At 37.4% G+C, this 23,193-nt stretch overlaps 1 protein-coding gene across 1 annotated transcript in view; it reads left to right on the top strand.

Moving 5' to 3' along the window:
* Positions 1–23,193, top strand: part of LOC150087120 (twitchin-like) — a 3,511,780-nt gene that overhangs the window by 2,734,559 nt on the left and 754,028 nt on the right. The window contains 2 exon segments of the mRNA XM_090372971.1: positions 3,810–4,007; positions 12,891–13,002. Of these exon segments, the coding sequence (XP_090229097.1) occupies positions 3,810–4,007; positions 12,891–13,002 (310 nt within the window).

Here is a 23,193-nt window from a genome sequence, read left to right as displayed (position 1 = left end):
CAAAGGATCATGAAACAATGTCATGTTCAGCTACAAACCCCACCTGTATTAACTGCCAAGGAGAACACTCTGCTTATTCATGAGCATGCCAGAGGTGGGAAGAAGAAGAAGAAAAAGAAATCCAAAGACTTAAGGCAGAGCTGAACATATCATATCAGAAAGCAAGAAAAGTGGTGAAACCTGTAAATACAAACCAACCCCACCTATTCTCAGAAGGTAGCAGCAAGATATTCCATCGGTACTCAGACTGAAATGACCATCCCACCAACACAGGCATTCACTCCCATTGCACACTACCTATTAAGCTCAAAAAAACCTGCACAGAAGGATCAATCAGCTGTCACTCCTATATCTCCACCACTAATAAAAGAAATTGACAGAAAAAAAAAAAAGAAACCTGACATACATTCTAGTTTTCAAGAAAAAAATCGATGCCGAGGGGAAGGAGGTACCAGATGATTCAGACTTAGAACTCTTTGCAGAGGAGGAAATGGACACAAGACAGTGTCCATACTTCCTCAAAAGCGATAAATCCAATACTGAGAAAAGTAGCCCCCCCCCCTGCACTTTGGAAGCTACCAGATGGGGCCCACCAAGTCAAAATAATGGCTAAATTCCTACAGCAGATTTGTCATGGATTCCGGTGAAAATCTGAAGACATCAAGGTCCTCCTCCTGCCCAGTGCCAGGTTGCTTTTGGTTGCAGGAGAGGAGACATATTTGAAGGCAAATGAAAATCCATTCCTTTAATGATACTACTATCATACATAAGGACGGGCAGAACTGGGGATGGACCTACCCACAGAGGAGTTGCCATCCTTTTGGGCAACCAGACCCCATTCCAACTTATGCCACTGTCCACTAACTTAGAAGCCGTAGCAAATCACTTTACAATTGGTTTTTATTAACGGTCTGTTCTATTTGTTTGCCACCTGGGGCCAACATCTCACATACAAACCTTGATGATCTCATTGGGAGCTGCCTTTCCTTGTCCTACTCCTTGGGGATTTTAATGGACATGACACTCTGTGGGGTATGCCAACATTAATGGAAGAGGATATGTCATAGAGCATATGCTCACTGACAATGACCTCTGCTTCTAAATGCAGAAACATTAGTTGAGGCATATGATGCAAGAAAGGAAGCTTATACAGCATCAGCCAAAAAAAAAAAAAAAAAAAAAACCCTTTCTATTTCATCCATCCAATCACTCCAAATTTTTGTCTAGTTCAGCCTTAAATTTATTTAAGCTATCAACTTCCACAAAAACAGAGGAAAGTCTGTTCCAGCAGTCAACTATCTGCTGGCTAAACACAAACTTCTGCCCATCTATTCTACAACTGTCTTTCCTCAATTTGAATCTGTGCCCCCCTCAGGTTCTTAATCTGAGCAAGCAGAAGTATCCCATCAGCATTGAGCCTGCTCAAACCGTACACCTCAATCAGATCACCTTGCAGGTGCCTAGTCTCCAGATGCTGCAACTTGCAGAACTTAAGCCTTTCTTTGTAAGTGCACCCCTTTGTTCCTCTTGCCAATCTTGTTTGCCTTTCTCTGTACTCATTCTAGCAACGCTATATCCTGCCTAAAATGAGGCCCAGACCTGTACGCAGTACTCAAGGTGTGGCCTGACCATTGCCTTATACAAAGGGATAATTACCTCCTTGACTATGCTAGAAAAATTCCTATATATCATTGACAAAACTCCATGACCTGCTCTGGCAGCCCATCTGCATTGCTTATAGAACTTCATATCTGACTGCACAATTACCTTTTCATTCTCCACCTTCTTGAGTGTAGTACCACACAGTTGGTATGTTTCTCTTGGGTTACTGCTACCCATATGCAGTACTTTGCATTTATCAATGTTAAACTTCAGTTGCCACTTCTCAGCCCATCTGCCTAACTTTTCTAACACCTTCTTCCATATGCCTAACTAGCACCTTCTAACACCATCTTCCATATTTCTGCCATTTATCATTCTATCTGCTCCTCTTTGCTACTCCCTTCACTCACTTTGGAAGTGGAGGAGAACCCATATGGAAGTGATCACTTCCCCATGATAACCTGCTTACACCGTGGAAGACCGTGTCTTCCTTTTAGGTCACCGTGTTGGAAGATTGATCAGGCTGACTGGAATGCCTTTCAACATCTGGCAGAATATGATATTACTGTAGCCTATCAGGAGCCTGTAAATGATGCAGTCATGTACATCACAGAAGATATCATCCAAGCAGCTGCAACTGCCATTCCGAAAACATCTACTCAGTTTCTACCTTTTCCAAGCCATGGTGGAATTAAGAATGCGCAGCAAAAAAGGCTCAGAACAAAGTTATGGAGATATTCTGATGATATCCTACTACAGCCAGTCTAATAGTTTTTAAGCATGCTACATTTGCCATCAGAGTCAAAAGGAATTGGGGATCCTTTTTGTGTCATCAATTTCTTAGTCCACTAGCACTAAGATGGTCTCAGATAAAATCTGGAAAATGAAGGGAAAATATACATCTCACCCTTAATTGATCCTAGAGTATAATGGATGCTCTATTGCAGGGCCAACTGCAATTTTCTAACATCTCTGAATTATCAACTTATTCCTCAAAGTTCCTGTCCTCAAATATAAATTTCAGGGCAGGAACTTCACATCAGAGGGTCTCTACTAAACTGCTTTTTAGTAAATGTATTTCATCTGTGAAAAATCATCACTCCAAGTAACACTAGCATCTGTTTTTTATAGTGTTCTAACGTCAGCCGATGCCTTTAAATGAGAATCACTTGAATAACATTCTATTGAGATTCAAAATCTGCATCACTTGAATAACATTCTATTGAGATTCAAAATCTGCATCACTTGAGAATAACATTCTATTTCAGTATTAGATGACATAAAGAGATGATTAAATGTCATCAGCTTCGATATGCTGTCCATCCCTGTTTCTTTTTTGTCCTGATGTCCCAGGCTGTGGATCTATTCTAACAACAATTTAAGGTAATTTTTTTTTAGGAAAACACTTTTTTTTATACAAAATTTTATCAGTAGGCACACACTAAGGATGATGTTTTGTTTTTCACAAACTAAAGAATTATAATTATGCAAGCATAATTTTCAAAAAAGTGTTACCTTTTCTTATGGAAAACACCAAACTAATAATATAACTTCAACATAAGCAAAGAACATATGAAACCGCAAAACCAAGTACACAGCTTTTATAGTGCTCTCTAGACAGTGTGATTAATGCTAAGCAAAATGCTATGCTAATGTTAAGCCCAGCCGTAATGCAATAGCTCATGGTTCAATCAGTCTGCCTATATGCACAAAAATTGCAGTTTGCTTGTATGCAAGTTTTTGTTCGGGCAGCAGATGTGTTAACTAAACACAATTTGTTATGTTAGTGTTAAATGAATTTGAATGGTAGTGTTAAATGAACCATATTACATAGTATATTTCCCATTTTTAGAACCAAATTCATACTATTTGTTTACAAAAAAAGTTGCTGTAAATGCTAGAAGTGTTAATTCTTCGAGAATTTGGAAGTGCCTTTTGGTCGAAAGACTAATAAGTATGCTGTTCTTGATTGTAGGTACGCTGTTTTAAATCTTACTGAGGGGTGTGATTATGAGTTTTGTGTATGTGATGTTTATGAACTAGATCCAAACATCATTACACTTGGTAATGATGTTTTGTTTTTGAATATATGACTGTTATTGATGAATTGATTTATTTATTAGTAGTTTAAAAGTTAATTCTTTGATAATCTTGAAATGTTGCTGAGTTAAATATAATCTATGATATTTTTGTTTGAACTATTTTAGGATATATTGTGGAACGTCGAGAAGTTGGAAGTGCCTTTTGGTTGAAAGCTAATGAGTATTCTGTTCTTGATTGTGGATACACTGTTTTAAACCTTACCGAAGGGTGTGATTATGAGTTTCGCGTGTGTGCTGTTAATGCTGCTGGAAAAAGTGAACCAAGTTTTTGCACATCCCCTGTTAAAATTTGTGAAATTGCAGGTATGGAAAAAATAGTTAATTTTTAAAATTTTTTTTTCCCTTAGATGCATTATTTTCTTATTTGATCTATCTGTAATGGAAGGAAATGGGAAGCTGCGTATTCAACCAAACACATGAAAATCCATAAGATGTACTTTTGAATATTTCTCTTATTTTATTATTTTTTGCTGATGGCACTAGCATTTTATTTATTGTTTATTTCATTGTCTAATTGGGAAGAATTCTAGTTTTCACATACCATCCTTGAAAAATTTATGCTGCAATATGAAAATATTTTTAAACAATTTTGCTTTTATGGTTGCTAATGTTTCGAGTACTCTTTTAACCTCCTCAGTGATATATGCATAGATCTACAGTTTTTGCATGTAGGCCTTGGACAATTCATACATAGACATATATTATTAGTTAGGAATAATATATATATATATTATTAGTTAGGAAGGTCACTTCATTTATTTACTGAAGTAAATACAAAAATTACTAACAAAATCAGATATTTTGTGCTTGAAATCACAAAATATCTGATTTTTGCCATCTCATTTGCATGTTTCCATGAATTGTAGACATTTATAATAGATGGCAGAGTGAAAATTGGGGGATAAGCAGGACTGTACTTACACTTCTTGGAGCCCAAGGCTCTAAGCTCTTGTGGGGGTCCCCTTTAACGATACCAGAGTCCAAAAAACATTGCATATATAAATATAATCAGAAAAAAACAATTATTTTTACCAATCTGTTTAAACACAAACTTGCAATACTGCAAAATATAAAGAACAGTACAGAACTTGTTTTTGAATTTGATTTCCTTTTTCTCATTGCCTTTCGTTTAGATGCACCAGATTCATATTGTCACTGCATTATTAATTGCTAAATATGCACTTTAGTCAAGGCTTAAATAAAACCGGCACGCACCTCATGATCCGTTTAGTTGCGTGAATTATATTAAAAAGGGGGTAGGGAGGCCTCAGATTAAAAACTAAAATCATAAGTTAAAAATCTTGGGTTAAGATTAAAAATTAAAATTAAGCTCAGAAGAGGAATAGGTGCACCGCGTCATCCTCTAGTTGTCAGTTTTTAAACGTAAAACTTTAAGGTTATGATTAAATGAGAATAAGGCCAATAATCGTGAACGATGGATTTTTGTTAAAAACATCTTTAGTTGGCACTAAGGAAATGAAGGACAGAGAATTGGCATGAACTGTAAGTACCTGAAATTTTTTGCTGAACACGTGGTATTTTAATCTGAGGCCTTCCCATACCCCCTTTTTTATATAATTTATGCAACTAAACAGATCGTGAGGTGAGTGCCGGTTTTATTTTGATGAAAGTGCATATTTTCCGTCTTAATTTTCAGCATTTTAAGCTCTTTGCTATTTTTAATTATAGTAATTGCTAAATTAAACTAAATTTCACAGTTTTCAGATCTCAGCTTATATTCCGAAATCTATGGGTGGTCCAATTAAAATAGTTTCTGTAGAATGAATAAAATTTCCATATAACAAACGGATTTCAGGAGACCTGGGTATGCCTCTGGCCTTTAGGCAATAGAGCTTCTACTGTAGAATGCACAAATTAAGAACTAAAGGGACATTCCACTATATACTGGTGTCCATAACACATTTACAACCGACTCCCAAGTACACTACCAAGAAGTTGCACTGGTCAGCTGTTTTCTTGTGTTCATAGCAGCAGAAAAGATTAAGGCATATTCCCAATGTGGATAATATGCATGTCAACCTGTGTTCTTCTGTTACACCCTATTAGAGAATTAGGACAGAGAGATTTTCCTTTACTGTGGAAATTAATCAGTTCTTTCACAGAAATGGGTCATCCACACTTTCAGTAAATTTCACTTGTCTCTGTTTACATGGTAGGTACAAGTGGGCCCCTTGTTTAGATCAGGGCATTAAAAAAAAAGAAATTGCTTTAAAAATTTGAGATTTCAGAGACCATGCAAGGCCTCCACTCTATGGTGAGGTCCGAGGATAGCGCCTCATATGCCTGTTCATAAGTACAGCTCTGGGGATAAGATTGCAAGCATTAACCTCACTTGTCCAATATGACTTTACAAAAGTTAAAATCGAAGAGTTTCTTGGAATTCAGATCCAAAATCTGATGAAACCAAATTAAGTAATATAATAATAATATTCTATAGATATAGAGGATATTGTCTCATCAGAAAAGTAAAACTGGGTACAGATTTTCTTTTAACTGCTAATTTGATATTTGACAGTAATTTTAGTTTAGTGTTGGGCAATAATGTAAAAATAAAAACATATTAATATTTTAAAGCATTTATATATAAAGTTTTAATTTTTAATAAGTTTCAAAATTCCACAAAAAAAACATGTCATGTGCATAATTTTAAATTACTTTTTTTGAAAGAAAACTCTGAGGTAGACATGGAAAAATTTGAAATTCTGCTGTGCAAAAAAAATTTGGAAAATCAACAAAAAATACTTCAAATTGTTCCTTTTTTTTCCCTTGCCATCTTTATTTTCAGTCTTCTCCATACATAACTGAAAAATCAACATTCTATATTAAAAACCCATATTTGTAATTAATTTTTGAAATTAAAGCTCACCTTATACCTGTTAGAAAGTGAATGCAAATTTAAAAACCATGTGCATCAATGAATTGTGCTGTTAGATGCAATCCTGTCAATAACATGAAACATGAAGCATGTATGTTGACAGTTTGATTCTAGATGATGCAGCAATGTCACGAAGCTTGAATTTTCAGCAGAAAATTCAGGAAATGTTCAAAAAATGAAGCAGCAATTGCTTTATGTTATCATGATTGAATTGACCCCCCCCCCACACAATTGACTCAGGGTTAAACAGCATTTTGGTAACTATAGTGTCATCCTCCTACTATGATAATCATAGTAGGAGGATGTCATCCTCCTACTATGCGTGTCTTATTAAAAACAATAGTTTTCAATAAGACACGCACACAATCATAGGAATTTTAAACTTTGCTACTAAAACTTTTACTATTTCACTGCACTAAGATATCAGAAACCTTAAGGTTTTGATGTCATTGTCACTTCAAAAAATGCCCCCCCTTACTATGGGAAATAGTACTTTCATTGTTACCACTGTAGAAGCATAGCTAACTTCAGAAGTTCACAACCTCTTTTGACTACAGGGGTGACATAAATCTTCTCTTGGGTCATTTTCACTATTGCTCTATTCACAGTCTCTGAACTTAAATGGAATTTATTATTATTCAACGCATCCTTTAAGAAATTCCTTGAAAGGTATTGAAGAGTTCATATTTATTATTATTATAAGTATAAATATATATTTTGCTCTAGACAAGAAAAAAGATAAACTAAGTGTGACTTATACAATGTGAAGCAAATATAAATCCATTTTTTTTAAATTTTTGGATAATGAAATACAGTACAATCTCAATATACCACACCTAATTATATCACAGTGTTGGACCTAACACAAATGTGATCTTGGCTCCCAGTGAAGACATTGGAACCAGCTTCTGATTGGATACAGATTGGAACCAGCTGCTGCAGTGATTTCTAATATGTGGACCACTGGGTGATTCTATTCTCTTCTGCAATATATTCCCTTAGACAGTTACATTTTTATAAACAGCAGTATTTATCCAACTGTAATTACTTCCAGATGTACAGTCTTGCCTTCATCAGAGGTACAATAAAAAAAAAAAACCTCAACTAAATTTCAGTTGCACAGGAACACTTGCAAAACTAAACATTTTCATCTAAGAAGGAACAACCTACCATATTTGTCAGTTACAATATATTCAGTTATAAGTTTTTGTGATGAACATTTTCTGTGATATTCATATTCTTTTTGAGTATAAAAGTACAAAAACTGCTAAAGGCATAATGTAAAGCATTCATAAATTGGCAGAGAGTTTGTATATTTTTATAGTTTCTGCTACGGATCATAGGTAGTGTTCTCCGTAATTATCTTGCAGCACTGTAAAATTCACTTATTTTAGGTGTTGCTTCAGGTGAGATGGATGGGCAGTTGCCCCAGTAATCAATGCATACAGCATTATAGGGATCACACATTTGCTTGATTGACCACATAGCCACACATGGTTCATATTTTAGTTCTAGCAAATCCACGTGTTCCAGCCTAACAAACCTTACTGAACTTCCCCCTACTGTCTGAATAGCCATATTACAATCTACTCCTTATATATATTAAACCAAATTATCCTATCCAAAAAAATGAGCTAGATAATCTCCTACCTGAATTACCTACACCTTTGTGCACCCTGAGTGATCTAAATGGTCATCATGCACTGTGAAATAATAATCACACATAGATCAGAAAGGAAAATAAATTGCACAAATTTTTTAGACAGTAACAGCCTTCTTGTCCTAAATGTGGATTACCTATTCAACCATTTAGGACAAATACTACAATAGTTTAACCATCTGTTCAGCAAGTCTGTATCCTACTCTAAATTGAAAGATAATCAATGACCCGCTCCACAGCAACCATTTTCCAATAATAACACTAGCCAATGCAATTTTTACTCCAAGAACTTAAATGCTGTTTTTAACCAATTTTTATGCTTAGATGTCAATAATCACCATAATAGTTTCACACATCACGTTACAGTTATTAAATATAGAGGGAGTTAGGTTTTACCAAAATATGCCAATTTCGCATAATATACCCAGTAATGTATGACATACTTATTTTTTTTTTAAACAGATATAAGCTAATTCTCTTAATTTTATCAATCAGTTCTGGCCTCGGTTTTCTTGTGATAAATGTAATCAGACTTCTACCTATGGTTCTTAAGCTCAAATTCCGATGCAACAATTTACAATTTGAGGAGAGCACACTTAGCATTTTTAGTGAGGCTGTGCCAAGGTTTTCCAAGTATTAACTGATCGTGACATGTTCTCAGGGTTGTAAATCTCAGGGAGAGTAGGCACCTGCAAGGTATCTGATTGAGGTGTATAAGGCCTTGGGTTGAGCAAGCTGAATGCTGATGGGATTCTTCCTCTTGCTAAGATTCAAGTTGAGGAAAGACAGTTGTAGAATAGATGTGCAGAAATTTGCCTTTAGCCAGTGGGTAATTGATTGGTGGAACAGACTTCCATCCTTTCTTGTAGAAGTTGATAGCCTAAATAAATTTAAGGCTGAGCTGGACAGGCATTTGAAACAAATGGAGGTGTGAAATGGGAGGTTTTTTTTTTTTTTTTTTTTTTTTTGGCTGATGCTGCATAAGCTTGCTTTCTTGCATCATATGCCTCTGCTAATGCTAATCTATCCTCCAAACATAAACAGCCTTTTGCAGTCCCTATGGTTTGCAGTCCCCATCTAACCACATTAACCACAATAAACAGCCTTTTGCAGTCCCCATCTAACCACATTAATGATTGCTACTTCTGTATGCAAATATATCTGGTATGTCTAAAAAAAGCAAACACACTATAACATTACCAAATATATCTTCTGCAATTCGGCCTGTTCCACACAGTGACAATTTGCTAGTGCCCCCCTAAACTTGGAATAACACTAGTGGGGAAGATAATAGTGATCAAGTTCAAGTTGAGGATTCCCCAGAAGCATAGTAAACGGTATTTTATTTTGGAGAGTCCATTGTAAAGTGATTTGATTGTAAATGAAATTAAATTACATTTCGTATTTAGATTAAATTAATTTTGAATAAATACTGTACTCTACATTATTATTCATTGTATGTTTCCACTTCACAAGGTGTTCACTATCAACCAGTAAGTTTCGGTAGTGAGGTACATTTAATCAAACAAGATGAGCTGAATGATTTGGATTGAGACTTAAATTTGCCGAAAGAACAAGGTTCTAGGTTACAGCAGTGGAATATACTCACATCAGGAACAAAGATTTCAGTGTTTCGAAAAAGACATGAAAAATTTTCGAAATATTTTGCTATGGAGGATAGTATGTGTTTTAGCAAAGACATTATTGGACTTCTGAAAGAATGAGGTATTGTGCATAAGTCAGATGAATGGTGTTTATTCATAGATGCCTCAAAATCAAGTTTAAAAGCAGTTTTGTTTCATAATGGCAATGAATTTCCATCAGTTCCTGTGTTCCATTCATTAAAGAAAGTCATGAAAGCATGTCTAAGGTTCTACATGCTATAAAATAACAGGATGGTGGTCTGAACATATGCAGTGATCTTAAGGCTATTAGTTTGCTTGTTGGTTTGTAGGAGAGAGTTCAAAAAATATTGCTTTTTTTGTGTTTATGGGGCAGCTGCGTGACAGAAGAACATTATGTTGGGCGACATTGGGACAAGCAGGACGAGTTCATACCAGGACAATGTAATGTTAAATATATTCCTTTAGTGCAACCAGAGTTCTTCTTCCACCTCTGCACATCAAACTTGGATTGATGAAAAATTTCATAAAGGGACTAGATAAAGAAGGTAACGTTTAATAGAGTAAGGATAGAAGTTGTGCATCGAATACAAAAAATAAATGTAAAATACCTGTGTAAATATAGAAAGTAAAATTCAAATACTGATGTCCGTCTCTTCCGAGGGGGGGTTACAAGGTTCTTCAGTGGGAAAGGAAGGGCATACCATTTATATAGATTTTCACCCACTGTGTCTATATCCCCAGCACTATGGCAGCCAGCAAGCAAACACATTCCTAGCCTCAACAAAGAACATTTATTAACATTAGCAGGCATATGATATAAGAAAGCAAGCTTATTTAGCATCAGCCAAAAAAAAAAAAAAAAAAAAAAAAAAAAACCTTCCCATTTCACCCATCCATTCACTCCAAATGTTTGTCTAGTTCTGCCTTAAACTTATTTAAGTTGCTGACCTCCACTACAACAGATGAAAGTTTGTTCAAACTATCTACCACGTGCTGGCTAAAGGTGAATTTCTGCACATCTATTCTACAATTGTCTTTCCTCAATTTGAATTTATATCCCCTCAGGTGAGTAATCTGAGCAAGAAGAAGAAGAATCCCATTGAGCTTACTCATTCCATTTAAGGCCTTATACACCTCAATTAGATCACCTCGTTTGTGCCTAGTCTCCAGAAGCTGCAATTTGCAGCACTTAAGCCTTTCTTGTAACACCAACCCTTTGTTACACTCACCAATCTCGCCGTTCTGTACTTGTTCCAGCAGCTCCATTATAGTTGAATACTGTATTAAACACATCCCGTCTAGACTTTCAATTCACATTTGAAAAATTTTGTTGTATTTACAAGTTTTTTCTTTTTTTTTCTTTTTACATCCTCCCTGATTTAAACCTACTCGAACCTACGAGATTATGGCATTGTTTGATGTCGTGTCTCTGTTTACATCGATTCCAGTTCAACAGGCCATTAACTGCACCAAATGACTTCTGGAGAATGACTGAAACCTACCGAGTAGAACATCACTATCCACAGAGGCCATCTGTACTGCCCTCAACCTATACTTGTCAGGCAGCATCTTTGGCGATTCCGTGTACAAGCAGGTACACGGTACAGCTATGGGTGCTCCTGTCAACTCTGCCGTTGCCAACATCGCAATGGAGGAATTAGAGGAACAGATATTCCTGAGCCCGCCTGTACCTATTACAATGTGGTGCAGATACATCGATGACATCTTCACCTCATCCCACGTGATTCATAGAAACTGACCTGGTTAATTGTGGTTACTCAACCCATATATTAGACAAGTGCTTGCTACAAGTGCAAGAGCTTACAACCTGCCCAAGGCCGTTGTCCCCACATGACAATATGCCTACCACCTATATTTCCTACTATCAAGGTACGTTGGACCAGATTTCAAAAATCCTCCGGGAATACTGCATAAAATGCATACAACTACCTAGTAGGAGCTTATGTTCTCTGATTTCTATTATGAAAACTCCAGTTGCCCCTCTTTTGTGTAGCGGAGTGGTATACTGCATAACTTGCAAAGACTCTGGCAGTTGCTATATAGGGGCGAGCTCAAGACGACTTCAAGACCGCCTTGCAGAGCATGACAGATCAATACGCCTTGGTGACACTGACCACTCTGCAATCGCAGAACATTTCTGGTCGACCCACCATGACCTTAACCCTAAACGTGATTACAAAGTGATCGACCAATCCCACCACTGCCTTTGGCTAGAATTGTTAAACATATCATGCAATTCAAGAACCTTGAATCGCTGCAAGGGCACGAGACTACACCCTTGAATTATGAATTCCCTATCTAGGAATCAACTGTCTTGAAACTCGACAAACGCTGGCAGCAAACCCACACACGTCCGTGTACCAACAATGAATGCCAATCTAGTATATAAATGCTCAATCACACGGCCATATACGTACCAGAGCATGCACAACTCTTGTATATGTTAAATTTTTATCTCTAATTATTATTATTATTATTATTAATAATATCCATATGATGCAAGGAAGCCTGAGGCTTATGCTGCACCAGGGAAAAAAAAAAAAAGAAGTTCCCGAGTAACCCTGAGAGAGAGAGAGAGAGAGAGAGAGAGAGAGAGTCAAAAGTAGAAGGGAATCACCAAGAAAGAGAAGAATGATGATATCCGGCTCAGGACCCTGGGTGTGCCAGGCCCATACTCACCAGATGTGAACCCCCGGAGGTAATGTTCATATTCTGTTAGAATCTGTATACGTTATAATGCTGAAGAAAGGGTGTCCATTTACCCTGAATGCTCCATTTTTAGTTATTAAAATTTGTCATTGGATGTATACTGTATTGTTATTTTCTTTTTTTCTTTCATTTTATGGATTATTTCCAGAGGGAGTTTGATTATCTGAAAATTTATTTCCTAACTGCCCTAGATAATCAGGAGTCTCTCGTAATTTTTTCGTGTCATTCATATTATTAAGATCATGATGTTTTTTTTGTTTTTTTTTCTTTTATAGATGGTGTTAAACCAGAATTTTTGAGAAAACTTTTCAACAAAAATACCAACCTTAACAAGCCTTTAACTTTAGAATGTGAAGCCACTGGTAAACCCTTGCCAACATCACGATGGTAGGACTTTTTAAAGTATTTGCTTTTCTAAATATATTTCATATATAGGGTTGCTCTTGAAATGTTAACACATTTGTATCATCAATTAAAACTGAACTATTAGGTGAAGTTCATTTAAAATTGACAGTAGTCTACAATGATTCTTGGAAAATTTGCTGGAGAGCATCAATAACTCATGGCATTTGACATGCCCGTGAATTCCATGCAATTCTGTCAACTAGAGAAAGTTGCCTTCAACTGAGCAGAAGGAAACTTTCTATAGTTGCCTTCTGCTCAGTTGAAGGCAACTAGAGAAAGTTGATTTTTTTTTATTTATTTTTTTTAATGAAGGCAAACAGTGTAACTGTTGCACAGGGAAGTTTTTGGCTTTTCCTTGAAATTCATTAGGTACCTGCAAGAAACACAATACTTCATTTCTCCCATAAAAGCAGTTTATGAACTTGCAGTTTCTAAGCATTCTATTAATAAATGCTTCGATTGGATTTGATCGTGCTTCCATGCAAGATTATCTTTCATAAACTTTTTAAAAATGAACACCAGATAAGACATATTTTCTTCATAAGCAAAGGGCAGAAATGCAGTCTGTTGTAATTTTAAGCACAATGTACAGTTTTAGGAAATAGCCTTTCTGCCAGCTTCATGTGAAAAACAGTCATGAAGAGGAACTGACTGTGTGGATACCATTTTCATGGTTTAAATTCAACCCTTGTTCAATGAAACTGTTATCCCAGATATGCTTGCATCATCTTCAGAATGACTTTCTGCTGTTGCAGCTTTCCTGTGGACACCACATGCTGCTAATGTCACATTGAATATTTTGCACGCTGCCAATGGCCTTTGCCAAGATCATGCTGAACCATTATTATTATTATTATTATTATTAATATCCATATGATGCAAGGAAGCCTGAGGCTTATGCTGCACCAGGAAAAAAAAAAAAAAATGTTCCCGAGTAACCCTGAGAGAGAGAGAGAGAGAGAGAGAGAGAGAGAGAGAGAGAGAGAGAGAGAGAGAGAGAGAGAGAGAGAGAGAGAGAGAGTCAAAAGTAGAAGGGAATCACCAAGAAAGAGAAGAATGATGATATCCAGCTCAGGACCCTGGGTGTGCCAAGCTCATACTCACCAGATGTGAGCCCCCGGGGTTAATTTTTAGTACCTGAGGCAATTGCATCCTACTGTTAATCATGGCAACAGTGGCAATTATTTAATCTTTCTTTTGGCGCCCCTTTCAGCTTTTAATCTGAGGCAAGAGCCTCATTTGCTTTACCCTCGGCACAGCTCGGGCCTTTGCATTTTTAATGCCATTATTCTAATTGCCACAACTGAGAATTGAACACATCTGATGACTTTTTTCTTGAAAGAACGTTTTTTTTTAAGGCAATCTGCTACACTCATAGAATGGTTGTTCAATTGCATAACAAAATCCATGAAGAGACATCTACTGTTGTTACAAATATTCATGTGTACTTTGAGGAAGTCATTCCTCAAAATAGAGAGCACATTGAATACATTGTAAAATAAGGATATTTTCCAACAATATGAGCGAGACAATTCATGTTTGTGTGTGCTAATGAATAGAAATGTTTCTTTGGAAAAATGTGTGTGTCAATATTTCATGCACTGCCCTGTATATTTTTATAATTATTACTTTTCAAATTATTAATATATTTTTTGGCACTAGTTTGTTATTTGCTTTTCTAGCTATATTTCGGTATATGTGATAAGTTCAAAAAGTTCAATTAATAATCTTATAATTCTTGAATGCATAATAGTATCTAAAATGATGAGTGAAGATTACATTGATATCTTTTGAGCATATGCTCACAAAAGTTTAACCTGTTGTTATGCACCATTCAAGTGGACAGCCACTTTGAGTGAACACTTATTTTTCCTCTTTTGTTGCACATATTGAAAATGATAAATATGACATTTCTCTCATAGTTCAAAAATTTTTGACTTGCAAAAACATTCTCATCATGCTGCATTCATCTTATTCTTCAAACATTCTCATCATGCTGCATTCATCTTATTCTTCAAACATTCTCATCATGCTGCATTCACCTTATTCTTCTAATTTGGCATCATGCAACTTTTACTCTTCAAAAATTAAAACAGAACATTAAAGGAAAACAATTCAAGTTGAATCAAGAAATCCAGTCAAACACAACAGTCTGTCTCTAGTTATTAGGAGATTAGAAAAATTATTTGATCAATGGCAGGCACAATGGAATAACTGATTGGTTGCAAAAGGAGATTATATCAAAGAATATTAACAATGTAAACATTTATTATTGAGGAAAATTAATTTTTTTTGGAATATTCATCAAACATTTCAATTAGACCTTGTGTATTCTTATAACTGCTGATAATATGAAGAAGAAAAACACTAATTAAACCCTCTGAATCATGACAAAGTGTACTTGCTGTGCATAGTGTTTAAAGTTTACTATAAATAAGCAAAAATTCCACCCTCCGACTATGTAACAATTTGTTAAGTAGCTTTATTTCAAGTGATGTTTCTGGATTCCCTCTTGAATCCTATCCTTAGACCTAAGTATTGCAATGTAGATGAGACCAAATTACACATTGTTGGCCAACATATGGAGTATATGCAGAGAGTCTAGAAGGTTATAGTGATGAGCGAATGTACAGTCCAATCTTCCAAATCAAATCAATGTTTATGTACACTCTGAGCCTCCAAATTAACTAGTGTTTATGTACAGTCTGATCTTCCAATTTTATCAGTGTTTTTTATTTGCTGGGTGGACAGGCCAGGGCTGTTTTATTTGATTGTGCTGATATTTAGTGAAAATACTTTTTTTTTCGTTAATTATAATTTTTCGAGTGGGATTCAAATAATATTAGTACTCACTCAGAAGTAGTTTTGACGGAAAAATGAAATTTTGTTTTCTTTGATACTCTAGTCTCTGTAGCAACAACATGAAGTTTGTTTTTGATCTGATAATGCTTTTTTTTTCTTTCAGCACTTCATTTAGTGCTGCAAAGAAAAAAATTTGTCCATTTTTCCTTTGCAGTATTCTGTATTCTATCTGTATTCTACTTTATCCATTGTGACACTGTGCTTTGCAACACGGTGTCACAATGGACAAAGTAGAATACAGATCAGTGATTCAGTTCCTCTTTCTGCAAGAGAAAGCACCCAAAGCAATCCACAAAGAAATTATCATTCTTTGCAAAGAAGTCTGCCGAGTTATAGCACATTCATAAACAATTCAAATGTGGAAGAACCTCACTGCATAATGAAGAAGTCCCAGGATGCCCAGCAACAAAAGAGAGTTTGCAAAAATTGGGGCATTATTCCTGGAAGATTGCCACATAATTATCAAACTACTTAGCATTAGTAGAGGCATATGATGCAAGAAAGCAAGCTTATGCAGCATCAGCCATAAAAATAAATAAAAAAACCAAAAAAAAAACAAAATAATAATAATAAAATGCTCCGATTTCACCCCTCCTTTCATTCCAAATACATGTCCAGCTCAGCCTTAAATTTATTTAGGCTATCAACTTCTACAACAAAAGATGGAAATCTGTTCCACCAATCAACTACCTGCTTGGCTAAAGACAAATTTCAGCACATCTATCCTAAAACTATCTTTCCTCAATTTGAATTTATGCCCTCTGAGGTGATTATTCTGAGAAAGAGGAAGAATCCCATCAGCATTGAGTTTTCTCAAACCATTCAAGGCTTTATACACCTCAATCAGATCACCTTGCAGGTGCCTAGTCACCAGACACTGTAATTTGCAAAACTTAAGCCGTTCTTCTTAAGAGCAACCCTTTGTTCCATTCACTAATCTTCTTGCACTTCTCTGTACTCATTCCAACAGCTCTACATCCTTCTTAAAATAAGGCCTGCAGACCTGTATACAGTACTCAAGGTGTGGCCTGACCATTGCCTTATACAAGGGGATAATCACTTCCTTATCCCTGATAGAAAATTTTCTGTATATCATTGACAAGACACCATGAGCTACTCTTGCAGACAGTCTGCACTGCTCAGAAAACTTCATATCTGCCTGCACAATTACCCCCAGCTCCTTTTCATTCTCTACCACTGTTAGTGTAGTACCACAGAGTTTATACATAACTCTGGGGTTAGTGCTTCCCATATGTAGTACTTTAAATTTGTCAATGTTAAACTTCATTTGCCACCTCTCAGCCCATCTGCTGAACTTTTCTAGATCCAGTTGCACAGCGTAATGTCATTAGTGTCATTAACAACACTGCCAACCTTTGTATCATGTGCAAACTTGGACATTAAGCCTGATATACCATCATCAATGTCATTTATAAATACAGACAAGAACAATGGAACCAATACTGAACCCTGAAGGACTCCACTAATAACATTAGTCCACGAAGAGCAGTGTCCATTGATTACCACTCTCTGTCTTCTCCCACTTAACCATCCCTTTATCCATAGCAGCAATTTGCCTCCAATACTGCTCTGATTTCTGCAGCAGTCTTTCATTTGCAACAGTATCAAAGGCCTTTCTAAGATCCAAATAGGTGATATCATAGTTATTAGCATTAGCATTAGCATTAGTAGAGGCATTTGATGCAAGAAAGCAAGCTTATGCAGCATCAGCCAAAAAAAAAAAAAAAAAAAAAAAACACTTCCACTTCACCCCTCTGTTTGTTCAAAATACCTGTCCAGCTGAGCCTTAAACTTATTTAGGCTATCAACCTCCACCACAAGGGATGGCAGTCTGTTCCACCAACCAACCACCCGCTGGCTAAAGGCAAATTTTCGCACGTCTATCCTACATCTGTCTTTCCTCAATTTGAATTTATACCCTCTCAGGTGATTTTTCTGAGCTAGAGGAAGAATCCCATCAGCATTGAGCATGCTTAAACCATTCAAGGCTTTATACACCTCTATCAGATCACCTCGCTGATGCCTAGTCTCCAGACACTGTAATTTGCAAAACTTAAGCCTTTCTTCGTAAGAGCACCCCTTTGTTCCATTCACTAATCTTGTTGCCCTTCTCTGTACTCGTTCTAGCAGCTCTACATCCTTCTTGAAATGAGGCCTCCAGACCTGTATACAGTACTCTAGGTGTGGCCTGACCATTGCCTTATACAATGGAATAATCACCTCCTTATCCCTGCTGGAAAAATTCCTGTATATCATTGACAATACTCCATGAGCTACTCTTGCAGCTCGTCTGCACTGCTCAGAGAACTTGATATCTGCCTGCACAATCACCCCCAAGTCCCTTTCATTCTCTACCACTGTCAGTGTAGTACCACAGAGTTGATACGTTGCTCTGGGGTTGCTGTTTCCCATGTGTAGTACTTTACATTTGTCAATGTTAAACTTAATATGCCACCTCTCAGCCCATCTGCTCAACCTTTCCAGATCCTGTTGCAGCAGCATAGTGTCAGTAGTGTCCTTGACAACCCTGCCAACCTTTGTATCATCTGCAAACTTGGACATTAAGCTTGATATACCATCATCAATATCATTTATAAATACAGAAAAAAATAATGGACCCAACACTGAGCCCTGAGGGACTCCACTAATAACATTATTCCACGATGAGCAGTGTCCATTGATTACCACTCTCTGTCTTCTCCCCCTCAACCACCCCTTTATCCATAGCAGCAATTTGCCTGCAATGTCACACTGCTCCAATTTGTGTAGCAGTCTTCCATGTGCAACAGTATCAAAAGCCTTTCTAAGATCCAAGTATATAATATCAAAGTTATTCCCTGCATCCAGTTCTTTTGTGACTGCATCATAGTATCCAATCAAGTTGGTCAGGCAAGACTTCCCCTTAACAAAACCATGCTGTGTCTGAGCTATAACCGAAGTCTTGTCTAAATGATCCTGCAGTGCTTCTTTAACCAGTGCCTCCATTAATTTTCCTGGAACAGAAGTTAAGCTCACAGGTCTATAATTACTTGTGTCAGCCTTTGATCCTCCTTTGTGAATTGGGGTCACATTTGCACATTTCCAGTCTATGGGTACCTCCCCTGAGTCCAAGGAAGCTCTCATAATTATGGCTAAGGGTTTGCTTACCTCCTTTGCTGCCTCCTTTAATATAACTGGATAGATCCCATCCACCCCGGGTGCCTTTCTTGTGTTTATCTTCAACAGTTTCTCCTCCACTTTACTCCCAGTTATTTCAAGATTCTGTAGCTTACTGCTAGAGTTGAATACACCTCTGGCATTCCCCTTGCTGAATAACTCCTCATGTGTGAATGTCGATGCAAAATATTCATTTAGTTTGTTAGCTACCTGAGCAGGATCATCAACAGTTGACCCATCAATATCAAGTGGACCAATCTGATTCATCCCCTTCCTTCTAGAGTTTACATAAGTAAAGAACTCTTTGCTGTTTTTCTTTGCATCCCTTGCCAAGGATTTCTCGTAATCTGCCTTCGCCTGCCTAACCTCCTTTGTAACCTGGTTGTATATCAACTTGTATCTATCATAGGCTTCTGTGTCATGTGTTAATTTGTAAGTATCCCATGCATTTTTCTTCTCTGCCATATGCCTCATTAGTTCATCTGACATCCATTTTGGCCTAAACCTTGAACAATATTTCTTAGTTGGTATGTAAAGCCTAGTAGCTTCCAAGTTAAGTTCTTTGAATGCTTCTCATTTTGAATTTGCTGTTGGTAACATCATCAGTTGGTCCCACTGTATAGAATTTAAATACTGTCTCAGTCCATCGTAGTCGCCTTTACGGAAGCAATAACCCTTCCCTTTACCCCTAATGGTAGTTACCTCTTTCAGTAAATCCCACTTCAGCACACTGTGATCACTGCCACCTAGTGATTCATTTATCTGCAGATTCTTAATGCATGAAGAATCACTGCTGATAATCAAATCAAGAGTATTACTCCCTCTAGTTGCCTCCCGAACATGCTGATGTAGAAAACAATCATCCAATAAATCCACAAAAGCCCTGCTAGTGTGTGAGTAACCAGCCCCCAAATTCCAGTCAATATCTGGGAAATTAAAATCTCCCATTATAAGACTCTCTGATTTACTGGCCCACTCTATTTCCCTGTACAGTTCCTTATTATACTCATCAGAGTCATTAGGCCTATAGCACACTCCTACTCTCAATTTTGATCTCCCAATGCTTATGTCACACCAAACTGACTCAACACTGCACTGTCCAGCGATGTCGACTGGCTTCACTTCCTTGGTTTTTATGTGTTTCTTAACTAATGGCATAACCCCTCCCCCCTTCCTATCCTGTCTATCCTTTCTGTAGACGTTGTACTCCCCAAATTGCAGTTCTGCATCCCTTATATCTGTGTGACACCACGTCTCTGATATCCCAACAATATCTGCCTTTGATGTTTTGAGCAATACCTCAAATTCATCAAATTTATTTACTAAACTCCTAGCATTGGTGTACACGCAAGTATACCTGCACCTGTTTCTATTCTTAGCTACCCTAACACAACCCATGTGTTTACTTGTACCGCAATGGCTCCCAGCAGTCTCTGAAATACCATGCATCTTGTTTTTCAGGCTTCTGCTCATTCTAATAGAAGCAGTGCAAGAATCTCTTTCACCTCTGCCAGTGGCTACTGTCAATCTATTGGTCTTTGTCTCCCCCCAAGCTAGCAGTTTTCCGACCCACCTAACACTGCCTCGATAGCATCAGCAAATATTCTTGCACCCTTTCTATTTAAGTGTATCCCATCCCTGTAGAAGCAATCTCTCCTGTTAACAAGTACAGTCCAGGCTGAAAAAAATTCTACCCCTTGAGCCTTGCACAATCTTTCCAGGGCCGAATTGATCGACAAGGCTTTCATCATATACTCCCTCCTATCGTGTCTGGGCAGAATTGCAGACACTTTCAAATTCAACCCAGAGCAGTGTCCATTGATTACCACTCTCTGTCTTCTCCCACTTCACCATCCCTTTATCCATAGCAGCAATTTGCCTCCAATGCTCTGATTTCTGCAGCAGTCTTTCATTTGCAACAGTATCAAAGGCCTTTCTAAGATCCAAATAGGTGATATCATAGTTATTCTTTGCATCCAGTTCCTTTGTGACTACATCGTAGTATCCAATAAAATTGGTCAGACAAGACTTCCCCTTAAAAAACAAATGCTGTGTCCGAGCTATAACTGAAGTCTTGTCTAGATGATCCTGCAATGCTTCCTTAACCAGTGCCTCCATTAATTTCCCTGGAACAGAAGCGAAACTAACAGGTCTGTAATTACCTGTGTCTCCCTTTTGTCCTCCTTTGTGGATTGGTGTCACATTTGCACATCTCCAATCCATGGGTACCTCCCCAAAGTCCAGGGAAGCTCTCATAATTATGGCTAAGGGTTTACTTACTGCCCTTGCCACCTCCTTTAATATAACTGGATAGATTCCATCCAACCCAGGTGCCTTTCTTACGTTTACCTTCAATAATTTCTCCTCCACTTTACTCTCAGTTATTACAAGATTATCTAGCTTACTGCCAGAGTTTAATACACCTCTGCCATTCCCCTCCCTGAATGTGTGAATGTAGATGCAAAATATTCATTTAGTTTGTTAGCTACCTGAGCAGGATCATCAACAGTTGAATCATCGATATCAAGTGGACCAATCTGATTCTTTCCCTTCCTTCTAGAGTTTACATAAGTAAAGAACTCTTTGCTGTTTTTCTTTGCATCCTTTGCCAAAGATTTCTCTTAATCTGCCTTTGCATGCCTAACATCCTTTGTGACTTGGTTACAGACCATCATATAACTATCATAGGCTTCTGTGTTACCTGTTAATTTACATGTGTCCCATGCATTTTTCTTCTCCGCCACGTCTCATTAGTTCATCTGACATCCATTTAGGCCTAAACCTTGAACAATATTTCTTAGTTGGTATGAGAAGTCTAGTAGCTTCGAAGATTAATTCTTTGAGTGCTTCCTATTTTGAATTTGCTGTTGGTAACAACGTCAGTTGGTCCCACCGTATAGAATTTAAATACTGTCTCAGGCCACCGTAGTCACCTTTAGAAAAACAAAATCCCTTCCCTTTGCCCCTGATGGTAGTTATTTTTTGAGTAAATCCACTCTGACACACCGTGATCACTGCCACCTAGTGGTTCCTTTTTGTGCAGATTCTTAGTGCATGAAGAGTCATTACTGATAATCAGATCAAGAGTATTAGCATTACCATTAGCGTTAGTAGAGGCATATGATGCAAGAAAGCAAGCTTATGCAGCATCAGCCAAAAAAAAAAAAAAAAAACCTTCCACTTCACCCATCCGTTCGTTTGAAATACCTGTCCAGCTGAGCCTTAAATTTAGGCTATCAACTTCTACAATAAGGGATGGAAGTCTGTTCCACCAACCAACTACCCGCTGGCTAAAGGCAAATTTCCGCACATCTATCCTATATCTGTCTTTTCTCAATTTGAATTTATGCCCTTTCAGGTGATTATTCTGAGCAAGAGGCAGTATCCCATCAGCATTGAGCATGCTCAAACCATTCAAGGCTTTGACACCTCTATCAGATCAACTCGCCGGTGCCTAGTCTCCAGACACTGTAATTTGCAAAACTTAAGCCTTTCTTCTTAAGAAGAACCCTTCGTTCCGTTCACTAACCTTGTTGCCCTTCTCTGTACTCTTTCCAGCAGCTCTGCATTCTTCTTGAAATGAGGCGTCCAGACGTGTATACAATACTCAAGGTGTGGCGTGACCATTGCCTAATACAAAGGAATAATCACCTCCCTATCCCTGCTAGAAAAATTCCTGTATATCATTGATAAGACACCATGAGCTACTCTTGCAGCCCATCTGCACTGCTCAGAGAACTTCATATCTGACTGCACAATTACCCCCAGGTCCTTTTCATTCTCTACCACTGTTAGTGTAGTACAACAGAGTTGATACGTTGCTCTGGGGTTGCTGTTTCCCATATGTAGTACTTTACATTTGTCAATGTTAAACATCATTTGCCACCTCTCAGCCCATCTGCTCAACCTTTCCAGATGCTGTTGCAGCAGCATAGCATCAGTAGCGTCCTTAACAACCCTGCCAACCTTTGTATAGTGTGCAAACTTGGACATTAAGCTTGATATACCATCATCAATATTATTTATAAATACAGAAAACAACAATGGACCCAACACTGAACCCTGAGGGCTCCACTAATAACATTAATCCACGATGAGCAGTGTCCATTAATTACCAATCTCTGTCTTCTGTCA

Source organism: Mastigoproctus giganteus, chromosome 4 (genome assembly GCF_048544385.1).
Source record: "Mastigoproctus giganteus isolate SK-2022 chromosome 4, ASM4854438v1, whole genome shotgun sequence".
Classification (NCBI taxonomy): Eukaryota; Metazoa; Arthropoda; class Arachnida; order Uropygi; family Thelyphonidae; genus Mastigoproctus; species Mastigoproctus giganteus.
Note: the sequence above shows the minus strand (reverse complement) of the source record. Positions and strands in the feature narration are given on the sequence as shown.